We start from the raw sequence: 12,500 nt of genomic DNA on the forward strand, positions 1-12,500 counted from the left end.
AGCAATTACTGATCAGGGGAGAGTGTGTGTGTGTGTGCTTGTGTGCGTATGTATGTGTGCGCTTGTGTGTTTGTGTGTGTGCTTGTGTGTATGTGTGTTTGTGTGTGTGCTTGTGTGTGCGTGTGTTTGTGTTATTTCATGTTATTTTAAGTGTTTAATAGTCTTAAATAAATTACAAATGTTGTTCTACAATCACATTCTTCTCTACCTGACAAAGTGATGTGTTCAGAACAGAATGAAACCACCATATTATTTAACACATCTTTTAAATATATATCAAAACTGATTAAGCTATACACAATGTAATGTAACAGTAACACACTAATCGTAACACACTAACAGTAACACACTAACAGTAACACAAACTAACAGTAAAACACTGTAACAGTAAAACACTAACAGTAACACACACTAACAGTAACACACACTAACAGTAACACAATAACAGTAACACACACTAACAGTAACACTGTAACAGTAACACTGTAACAGTAACACAATAACAGTAACACACACTAACAGTAACACACACTAACAGTAACACAATAACAGTAACACACTAACAGTAACACACACTAACAGTAACACTGTAACAGTAACACACACTAACAGTAACACACACTAACAGTAACACACACTAACAGTAACACAAAATTTCAATTAAACCAGGAACCTTTCTGAGGTCCTACAGCACCATATTATCACACATACATCAGCAAGTTACTTGCTCTGCTGCAACGTACAATCAAAGCCAAATATAAATCAAATACAAACAAAGTTGAAAAGTTTATTCTAAAGTTATTGTTTTTTCTTTTAGTGGTTGATGTAATGAACACACCTGTAGCACTACTGAGGCCATTCCCCTCTCCACCTACACACAAGTCACTTGAGGGTCACATATCTGTATTAGATTGATGTGGTGCCATGTCACTTTTTACAAAGTTCTTTCCTACTAAGAATGAAAACACAAATACTTTTGTACATCAAACGCTGTGCTTTTGGACATCAACATCAACATCCAACCACTGAGCTGGAAAAACAATAAGTTCAAAGTACAGGTGCATCATGGGAAGATGGCATCATGGTTTAATGGAGATGCAGTGATGGGAGGATGAAAGACGGGTGAGAAAGCAAAAGTGCCGACACACACTAGTGACTCAGCACAGGTTGTGTTTACACACACAGACACACACACTCCAGTTACAGAGATCAGTTATCAAACACTGTTGTGACGTGTCCCTTGGCTCATGGTTATTATTCCACAATGCGATATTTAACACTACGGAAGACTTTAGATGAGAGAGAAAACATCCACTGAAGCTGAAACTGACCACAGGCTACTGTTCCCACTTCTGTTTTTCTCACCAGATTATTTTACACTTATTCATGTAGCTCTTATATAACATGACTTTAAAAAGACACAAAAATGAAGTATCAAGCTTAGATTTGATGTTTAAAGGCCAGCAGTGTGACTGTGAGTGTGTTATTACTTTTATACAACAGTTGTATAAATAAGAATATAAATATTGATATTAGAGACCCTGTGTTTTTGCTCCAAAAACACAAATCGTTCTGAAATAATCCACAAAGTGGGAAAGTGTTTGCTGTTTCCATGGTAACACACAGACTGTAGTAAATGTAGTAACAGTCTGGTTGTAATGAAGTATTGTAGAATTGAAATGTTCTGTAGTGAAAAGACGAGTGAAGTGATTCATACAGTGCCACGTCTCAGAACGCCTCTCATCCAATCAGATTGGTGGATCAGAGTTAACTGTTGTATAAACATGTACAAAATAGCACAAATACACCAAATTATTATTTTATTAATGATTTTACTATCCTTCACCACTTCATTAATTACTTATTAAATAACACATTTTTCAATCTGTTTACTGTGAGCCTTATACAGTACACATGCAGTGAATGATCTGTTGCTATAGAAACAATAAGGTATTAGTATGTGTTCAGGCATATAAACCTGTGGTTCAGTCTGAACCACGCTGCTCTCCAGAAACAGTGAAATTCTCACTAATCAGAACCGAGCATTTAGCTGCAGTGTGATGAAAATGTGTATCATGTTTGCGTTACTACGTGTCTTAATGTGTGTTAGCATGCGTTTTGTGTTAGCATGTCATATTGTGTGTTAAATAATGTTCAGAGTAATCAGATTTAACTTCATCGTTCTAACCCACACTTCCAACAAGCCAGGACATTAATTGCACCATTACACCCAGCCGCCCACACACACCCACACACACACACTGACACACATACACACTGACACACACACACACACACACACCCCACCAAGTGCGTGAAACTGGAGCTCAGTGTATGTGTGTGTAGGACGACTGCATTGCTGTGTTTATGAACCCACTGAACCCAGTTTCTCCCTGTTGCCAAGGATACAGACTGCAGCAAGTGTGATTGGATTCAGCCTACAAGAGTGTGTGTGTGTAGATAACACTGAGAAAAGGAAGGAATGACAAGCAGCTTATTGGAATAAGGTCCTTACAACACTCTCTCTCTCGTTCTCCCCTCTCTCTGTCTTTTATTCTCTCTCTCCTTGTCTCTCACTCTGCCTCTCCCTTTCAATATTTTTACCTCCTCATCTTTTTTCTTTGTCTCTCACTATTTCTGTCTGTCTCACTCTGTATAACATTTTTTTATTCTCTCCCCATCTCCAGCACTGTATTGTTTTTACTCTTACTACTCATTAACGTTGACTTTCATCCCATCTCTCTCTCTCTCTCTCTCTCTCTCATTACATATCACCCTCCCATTTCTCTCTCTCCAATGCCTCTCTCATGCTTATCCTTCTGAAGTCACTTCCTCTGACCCATGAGGTCACACTCTGACACCAATGCTGATGGCATTAAGCATCCACTAAACCTGTTGCTATGGAAACTGCTAACTCAACATCCTGTGGGGATGGATGTGATGTGTGCGTGTGTGTTTGAGTATCGAAGATGAGTGTGTGATTTGAGAGGCAACCAGGCTATAGTGTTATATGGAGCAATGCAGCTTTACAGATTAGGGTGGGTTCGTGCTTCACTGCTTTTCTGCCGCATTGAATAGTTCACATTCATGTAGTGCGCAAGTGAGAGTAGTGTGGATTGGGAATGGTCCCTGGCTTTTATGTGTTAAAAATGAAGAGCTCACTCAGCGTATTTCTTATCACTGCTTTTGTCACAGCAACCTCCGGAGTCTAGCGCCTTCCCGTTTCCATGGCAACACTCTTGACTAACCAGAGAGGCAAAAGGAAAGAAAGAAAACGTAAAAAAACACCCAAAAATGTCTCTCTCGCTCTTCCCTTCCTCCTATCCCTTTCTCTCTCTTACAACGCTCATCTCTCATCCACCAGCAGTGAGATCATCCAAAAATCCGCAGTATGGGACACACACACACGGACATCACCCAAGGAAATCACCCAATTTTCCTAATGAGATTAACACTAATGCCTGCTAATGACTGTGGGCTGTGTTCTGAAAATCTACAACTCAGAAGGGCACACACACAGACACACACACACAGACACACACAGACACAGACACACACAGACAGACACACACACAGGGCAAATCAGCATGAGAGTGTGGTGACTACACTCTGTTCGAAAATAAACAGGCTGATATCATTTTTCATCAATTATTAATGAATAAATTAAGTATAAGTATGACACTATTTATTATTAATTTAATATGCATTATTATTCTTTTATTTTTTTTAGTTATTTTATTATTATTATTATTATTATCACTGGCATGAATCTCTGTGGATAATGGTGTTTGTAGGTGACATTGTGATCTGTAGTGAGAGTAGAGAGCAGGTGGAGGAATACCTGGAAAGGTGGAGGTCTGTTCTGGAAAAAAGAGGAATGAAAGTCGGTAAGACAGAATAAATGTGTATGAATGAGATGGAGGGAAGTAGAACAGTGAGGTTATAGAGGGCTGAGGTCAAGAAGGTGCAGGAGTTTAAGTATTTGGGGTCAAACATCCAGTGTGACAGGGAGTGTGGAAAAGAGGTGAGTGCAGGTTGGAGTGGGTGAAGAAGAGCGCAGGAGTGTTGTGTGTGTGAGAGAAGAGTGTCAGGAGTGTTGTGTGTGACAGAAGAGCGTCAGGAGTGTTGTGTGTGTGAGAGAAGAGCGTCAGGAGTTTTGTGTGTGACAGAAGAGCGTCAGGAGTGTTGTGTGTGTGACAGAAGAGCGTCAGGAGTGTTGTGTGTGTGAGAGAAGAGCGTCAGGAGTGTTGTGTGTGTGAGAGAAGAGCGTCAGGAGTGTTGTGTGTGTGAGAGAAGAGCGTCAGGAGTGTTGTGTGTGTGACAGAAGAGCGTCAGGAGTGTTGTGTGTGTGACAGAAGAGCGTCAGGAGTGTTGTGTGTGTGACAGAAGAGCGTCAGGAGTGTTGTGTGTGTGAGACAGAAGAGCGTCAGGAGTGTTGTGTGTGTGACAGAAGAGCGTCAGGAGTGTTGTGTGTGTGACAGAAGAGCGTCAGGAGTGTTGTGTGTGTGACAGAAGAGCGTCAGGAGTGTTGTGTGTGTGACAGAAGAGCGTCAGGAGTGTTGTGTGTGTGACAGAAGAGCGTCAGGAGTGTTGTGTGTGTGACAGAAGAGCGTCAGGAGTGTTGTGTGTGTGACAGAAGAGCGTCAGGAGTGTTGTGTGTGTGACAGAAGAGCGTCAGGAGTGTTGTGTGTGTGACAGAAGAGCGTCAGGAGTGTTGTGTGTGTGACAGAAGAGCGTCAGGAGTGTTGTGTGTGTGACAGAAGAGCGTCAGGAGTGTTGTGTGTGTGACAGAAGAGCGTCAGGAGTGTTGTGTGTGTGACAGAAGAGCGTCAGGAGTGTTGTGTGTGTGTGACAGAAGAGCGTCAGGAGTGTTGTGTGTGTGAGAGAAGAGCATCAGGAGTGTTGTGTGTGTGACAGAAGAGCGTCAGGAGTGTTGTGTGTGTGACAGAAGAGCGTCAGGAGTGTTGTGTGTGTGACAGACGAGCATCAGGAGTGTTGTGTGTGACAGAAGAGCGTCAGGAGTGTTGTGTGTGTGACAGAAGAGCGTCAGGAGTGTTGTGTGTGTAAAGCTACATCAGGTCCTACAATTACAGTCAATTATTGCTGAGTTCCTTGAATCTGGATTGTGATTATTCAGAAGGTGAAACATTTTCTAGAACAGCGGCACTGACTGTAGGACAGCTCCAAATCAGAGCTTTATGACATGTCATTCTTTATTAAATGAAACATGTAAGTGTTGCAGTGTTGTGAGAGGAATAACATTTGAGGTCGTGCTGTTAGAGAAAACAGTGACTCTGCTCGTTATTGATTTTATGTGCGACACAATTTAAATATTAAAATATTGTATAAAATGTATTATTACATCCACCGCACAGACACGCCCTTTAACTGAGCAGGAGCAGCACAATGATTCAATCCCAGTCACTTCTTCCACCTTCTTCCAAATATAGACAAAATAACATGAGACCTAGTTGTGTTAAATTATGGGTACACAGAAAGAGGAAGATGCATCAGATGTCTCAGGATTCATGTCTCTCTCTCTTTCATCTCTGTCTTTCTCTCTCCTTTTGTCTGTCTCTCACACACACACAAACAAGCACACAAACACCCTCACGTATGGATGACTGAGTGTGTCGGCAGCTGAAGGGAAAATGAGTGTCATTTTGTGCTCACAAGCAAAATAAAAAGGAGAGGAAGGGTTTACTGAGCCTACGCACACACACACACACAATCATCCAGCTGGGCTGTGTCTTTATGGGGAAACCAGTTGCTTAGCAACCAGAACTAGCAGCTGCCTCAGCATCCACAGAGCGACAGTCAGAGAGAGAGAGAGAGAGAGAGAGAGAGAGAGAGAGAGAGAGAGAGAGAGAGAGAGAGAGAGAGAGAGAGACTAGGAGAGAGAGAGAGAGAGAGAGAGAGAGAGAGAGGGAGGGAGGGAGAGAGAGAGGAATATAGAGAGGGAGGGAGAGAAAGACTTGTTAAAAAAAAAAAACAGCAAATGAAAGAAAAATAGGGAGAAAACTGAGAAACACAAGCAGCAATTAAACACATCAGACAGCAGCGGGTGGAACAATCTGGGCCAAGTTTGGTGTGTGTGTGTGTGTGTGTGTGTGTGTGTGTGTGTGTGTGTGTGAAGAAGAACAAGACAAAGGCAGCAATTAGTTGCTAAATAGGCTAGACGCTAATGATACAAGCTGGAGAAGCTGAGAAATCTCCGGCCTGTCTGTCTGTCTGTGTCGACAGGGGCGGGGCTTAACTTCCCATCATGTGACATCACAAAGAAATTGTTACATGCTAATGGACAAGAGACTTGTTTTTATAAAAAATAATATTAAATAAATGTTACATTTTATATTAATCCAATGTTTAGTTAAAGACACACACAAAGTTTAGGAGTGAAACAGGTTAATAGGGCAGCACTGACCTATATACAGGGACATTAAATACATTATTATACACACACACAGAAATAAGCAAGGAAAGAATACGACACCTAACAACCTGTGTGTATGCGCTTGTGTGTGTGTAGTTTGTAGGTGCAATCTGTCTCTTCTGAATCTGTTCCTTGATGGACACACACAGTGTTTAGTCAGTTTATCAGTTCAGTGTGTGATTCCATGCTTCTCAGAGATAGTGAATTTGCATATCTACTTCCAATAAAAGCTTATTTCAGGAAATATTCTTCCCTTTTCTAGTCCTAAAAGTGTTATCTCTGCTCAGGAGACTGTTTTTTGTTATGCGAGAGGGTGTGTGTGTCTCCCTCACCTGTTTACCGTCCAGTGTGTAGATTTTCTTGACAGCGCCGCTCTCCAGTTTGATGGCCTCAGTGATGTCGGTGAGAACCTGTTCAAACGAGTGTGCAGTTTTTTTGTTCAGCAGAACTCTCACAGCCTTCCTGGGTTTCACACCACTGCGAATCACTGTCACCAGCTTGGGCCGCACGAAGTCCTTGCTCTCACGCATCTCACTCGCCTGGCGGCTCGCCGCGTTCTTCTGAATCGCCTTCACATTCACGGACCAGTTCGGGTTCACGTTCTTTGTGTAGTCCACTTTCTTGTAGAAGTTCTCTGAGGCACACACATAGCTCTCACCTGCAGGAAACAAGGAAGATAACGAGGTTCTAGAGTCACACATTTTATATTTTATTGTTTAATTTCTTAAATAGAGTATAAGCTGAGAAACATGACAATAATTCTCTCTCTAAAGGAGATTCTAAATGTAGTCTACTTTTTAGAGTCTCGCTCTCTCACACACATACACACAGGTTCTAGAATCATCAGAGAAAGTGTCATTGCCACACAATCTCACACACACAAACTACAGTGCTAATAAGAATAAATCAGTCATGTTTGTGCTGATTAAACAATAGTTATTCAGTTAAATTATATATCACAATATTCCAGGTTACAATGGAAACCAAACATCACTGTTGCTGCTTTCTGTTCAGCAGATATAAGTGTGTTCTCATATAAGTGTGACCATTAAACAAGAAGACGGCGATGATATTGATTCTGATGCATTTCTTTTTGAAACAGGCAGTCAGGGTGAGATATCGATTTCTGATCAATTTTGTCAACACACTTTTCTGAGATTTCTGATATTACGATATCTTTATATTTCAAATAATTAATAATCTGATCTCATAACAGAACAAAGAAAAAGCAGCTCTGTGTTTGAGAAAGAGAAATTTCCCTACAGTGCAGAAATCATCTACAGGATCAGAGGATCAGGTTCCACTCCAGGAAGGAGAGGAACTATTTGGAAAAGGAAACGAGAACAGATGAGTTTCTGATAAGATGCAAATGCAAATGAGTGTGGAGAAAACAGAGAGATGACAAATAAACAAAAAAACACATTTATACGTTTTTTTTTTTTTAACTTAGCTAACTTTCCACTGGAAAGGAGCTACTCAGAAAAGTGACAGAACAGTTCTATTAAGTAAGCTTAGCTAACAGTTTTGTTCATGTTAGCTACCTTACTGGAAAATGTTTTTATGTCCAAAATGCCTTGGTCTTTATTCCCCTCTAACACTGGTGCATTGTGGGTATTGCAACTTTCAATTGATTATGGGATTTCAAAAAATCATTAAAAATTGTCCAGCATGATTTATAATTACAAAATAAATATTGCAACAAAACCAGATGCTACTGAACAGAGCTACCTTCATTAGTAAGCTACTCCACATTAGTTAACTCTACATGAACTGCTGCTAAGCTATGTAGATGGTGATGAAGCTAAACTATTGCATAGTGTAATTAAAACTGTCCTTTTGATAAAGCTGTTATAATGACTAATCACGTAATCACACACACACACACACACACACACACACACACACACACACCTTCCTCCAGCTGGTCGAGGCTGCTGATCTTGCATGTGCCGTCGATGCTGAAGATGAAGCGGACACCGTGTGGGAGATTGATGTTGTCAGAGAGGGATCGTGTCAGGTCCTCTAGCAGCGCGTCAAAAGTGCGGAAGCGCTCGTTGGCCACTGCATAGACAATGCCACGGAAGTAACGGTCACCGTTGCGGTAGAAGCGGACCTTCTTGGCCTTCTTCTCATTGGAGAGTGCCTGCAGCGTGCGTGTGCGATAGAAGCTACAGTGAGCGCTGTGCGTGGGACTCGGCAGGCCATTCTTCTCAGGCTTCCTGCGACATGACTTGTCTCGCTCGTCAAAGTGTCCGAAATCCAGCTCCATGGCTACGGCGTGACCTTCAGCAGTGTGAAATTATGGGTAACTGAAAAGATAAGAAAAAAAATGTGCGATCATTTTCTTTTCCTTTATTTATTCTGTCCTGTTAAACCTGTTCTACCCTATTTTTTTGTTCTGCCATCATATTTTTCCCTTTTTCTGTCTATCTCTCAGGCATTTTTTGTCTTGTCCTTTTTTCTGTGTCCTTTAATGTCCTCTTTGAAAAGAATGTTGTCTAATCAATTAGCATCCCTACACACAAACACAACCAGTTTTTCTACTTTCTCTTGAAACTAGAGCAACACACATCCATTTGAAACAGAAAACTAAAGCATTAATATTTTATTTTTTCAACACAATCCTACCTGGATACGACCTTCACTTCAAAACACACACACACACACACAACTCAGATTCTGCTCTTAGGCATGAATATATGCGTGTCCTACATTCACTGTGCTGAAGGACACCCATGCAGAATGGCCTCTATAGAAACACACACACACGTTTGGTGCAGGCTACAGTTACAGCCGTGTAGGAACAAAGGCTCTGTCCATATTACTAGCATCAGGTCTAGTAATTGTGCTTAAAATTTAAAGCCAAGTTATCTGAGAAATCCAGAAGATCCATTTTTAAATGTCTGAACATCTAAACATTTAGAAGAAGTAGGTAATGTGCTACGTCATGTGGAACACAGAAGTCATGTGTGACGGTGTTTTTGAGTTCTCTTTCAGGAAAACTGTTAGCTTGTGAACATATCAAGTGTTTTACGGTGTGTGTATGAACACATCCACAGTCACAGCAACAGAGTCAGTGTAGGTGTGTTGATGCACTACAAAGCACACGGACCCAGAAGTGAAACACACTGTCTGAAATCTCAGATTTCCACATGCAAATTACTTGCAAATGAGGATGTAAATAAACAACAGCAGCAATAAACAAGTAGTATATTTACCGTTCTTACTTCAGTAACTTTGTTGTGTCATGATTATTATTTTTTATTATAGTTCTCTCGTTCCACTCGTTCTACTTTCTGTCCCTTTTTTCTTCTCTTTCTCCAGCTTTCTCTCACTTTTTATACCTCCTTTCCCTCTCCTACTTCTCTCTACTTTCATCTGAATCGATTACCATCTTTTTCTAACACATTTTGTTTCTTTCTTTCTCTTGATCTGTTTCTTTTTCTATCTGTCTGTTCACATCTGAGTAAGGCAGTTTGGCACATTTTGGGGAACGAGTGCCAGAAATTGGAAAAACACAGCTGCTTCTTTTCATCACTAAGCGATCTGTCCATCGTCCAAGAAAAGAAAAGAAACAAAAGAAAGAGCGAGAGAGAGCGAGAGAGAGGGGTAGATCAGTCACAAAGCTTTTTACTTCAAAATATTGGACAAAATGGAAAGGTTACATTAACTTTTAAGTTACACACAGTTCATGGACTACAGAAATCCCTTCTACCTTGTCTAAAAATTGTCTAAACAAGTTTCTAAAAGCGAGTTTCACACAGTCCATTATATTAGCATAAATCAATGTACACACACTTCCTTACCCCCCACCAAATCAATATCCTCTAATCAATATCTAAATATAACCTTTAATCCTTCTGTTGCACTAAAGTGACACAGAGACACACACCTATGCCGAATGGCCTCTATAGGAACACACACAGAAAGAACATCCAAGGGTGTGTCCCAATCCACACCCCCATTTACTGTAGGATACCTGCTAGTGTCCATCATTTAAACATCCTGAAATGCATTATGGGTATTGGTGATTGTACTCAGTGTTTTCCCACATGATCACAAAATGACAGACATTGAAAACAAAGTGTATAAAGTGCGGTTTTCTAGGTATTCTGTCCATCTCAGCATTTGTTTTTTTTGTCCAGCTGTTCTAACACAACACACGTGTCCTTCCTGTCCTTGCTTGTCTAATGCTGGACATGTCTATTCTGTCTTTATCCCTTAACTATTCTCTTTTATGAATTATAGATTTTCAGAGTTTTCTCTCATACACACACAATTCAGTTTTGTCCTCAATTCTCCTAAAGAGGCTATGAATAACAAACACACACACACACACACACAGGATGGAGCAGATTGTGTGGGTTGAGCCCCCTTTTTAACAAATCCCCTTCCTTCCCCTGGAGCATTTGGAGGTCTTTTGAATCAGATGTATCTGTTTAAATTCTTAATGCGGCATTTGTACTGTTAAAACCTTTCATCATGAGAGAGAGAGATGGGGTGAAAGAAGTAGAGGAAGAGGGAGAGAGAGAGGGAGAGGGAGCAAGAGAGTGAGGGAGAGGAAGTGGGAGAGAGTTAGCATCCATGAGAGAGAGATTGTGTGTGTCCTGTACAAATCGGATTAAAGATGAACAAAAGAGTGGAGCAAACAGAGCAGGGGAATTAATAAGCTACCACATGAAAGAAATTTGTCTGTCTGTCAATCTTCATTATACTCCATTATACTACAGTACCCACAGTTCTGTGCAAAAAAATGTCTTTATGTTAGCATCTACTGTAGATCACAGATAATGTTGATAAAAAAAGAATGTTGTTTGGTGTAAAAACAAACACTATGTAACTCAATGACACTCTCTTTGTAACCCAATGACACTCTGTGTAACACAATGACACTCTGTTTAATGATACTCTCCGTATTCAGTTAACAATTGGTTAGAATAATTGATGTAAGACAACTATATGCTTTTTTTGTTTGGTTTTTTTTTGTTTTTATCTGATTGAAATATATTCTAACAAATGTAATTGATTCTATTCCCCCAAATATAAATAAAGAAGTTGACCCTGACCAAGCAGTTAATATAAATGAATGAATGAATGCTGTTAACGTATCACACAGCAACACAATGTCATATTAATCTTTATGTTTATTTTACCAATCATGTAAATGAACGTGGTTTTACAGCGTGTCTGATTACTTGCTTACTCCCACATGTAAATAAAACCTAACCCACAAAGTTTCTGTTGTGTGTCCCAGACCTGATACACACCTCTAGCCTAAACAAGAAAAAATGTTCACCACCTATTCATATCTGTATTTGTATCATTGTAAAACACACTACCTGATCAATAATCCCCACTAGATACAGTTACAAAGTGTACGTACGTTGTGTATAGTGTATATAGTGTACAGTTACAAAGTGTATGTTGTGTATAGTGTATATAGTGTTTGATTTGAGATAGAGACATTAGAGCATTTGAAGCACAGCCAAACTGGTAATGTGTACCTAAATCATCATTCGATCTCTTATTACATAAACATGTCTTTGTGATGAAGCAACCAGACCTCAAGCTTTAGCCTCGAAGCAATTACCTATTAATCTCAGCCTCTTTTTTCATGAAGGAAAATAATACAAATTACAAACCACAAATTCACAAGACATGCATGGCGTCTGATTTCCTCTTTAGGAAAGAGGGAGATATCTTTTTCACAGTTCACAGACTTATTGTGCTGCTGTATATGACTGTACTTATTATACAGATTTATCACTTAAAAAATGCATTGTTAATTCTTAACTTTTAATGAAAAAGTACTGACAGCACCCTCTATAAATGCTATACTTTGTATGACGTACAATAAAAAATACATGAGTGATATGTAAACTAGCTACTTATGTTAACCACGTCAACACAGACACAGACCGACAAACACTGATATGTTATTAACATAAATCAGGTGTCTGTATTCTTTTCCTTTCATCACATAAACACAGATTCTTCAACATGGATTGATAGATCATTTTTGTCAGCATTAAAATATGTAAGTGAACTGTCCTTATTTTACTCAGAT

The 12,500-nt window shown here is 39.9% G+C and overlaps 1 protein-coding gene across 3 annotated transcripts in view; it reads right to left on the reverse strand.

Annotated features, from left to right (window-relative positions):
• Nucleotides 1-12,500, reverse strand: part of LOC132841126 (neuronal migration protein doublecortin-like) — a 24,081-nt gene that overhangs the window by 8,948 nt on the left and 2,633 nt on the right. For all 3 annotated transcript variants that reach the window (XM_060863331.1, XM_060863329.1, XM_060863332.1), the window contains exons 2-3: nucleotides 8,345-8,742; nucleotides 6,766-7,091 (exon numbers count right to left, since the gene is read on the reverse strand). In XM_060863331.1, coding sequence (XP_060719314.1) covers nucleotides 6,766-7,091; nucleotides 8,345-8,702 — 684 coding nt within the window. In that variant the 5' untranslated portion in view covers nucleotides 8,703-8,742. The remainder of the gene's footprint in view (nucleotides 1-6,765; nucleotides 7,092-8,344; nucleotides 8,743-12,500) is intronic.

Source organism: Tachysurus vachellii, chromosome 26 (genome assembly GCF_030014155.1).
Source record: "Tachysurus vachellii isolate PV-2020 chromosome 26, HZAU_Pvac_v1, whole genome shotgun sequence".
In the NCBI taxonomy this organism is placed as follows: Eukaryota; Metazoa; Chordata; class Actinopteri; order Siluriformes; family Bagridae; genus Tachysurus; species Tachysurus vachellii.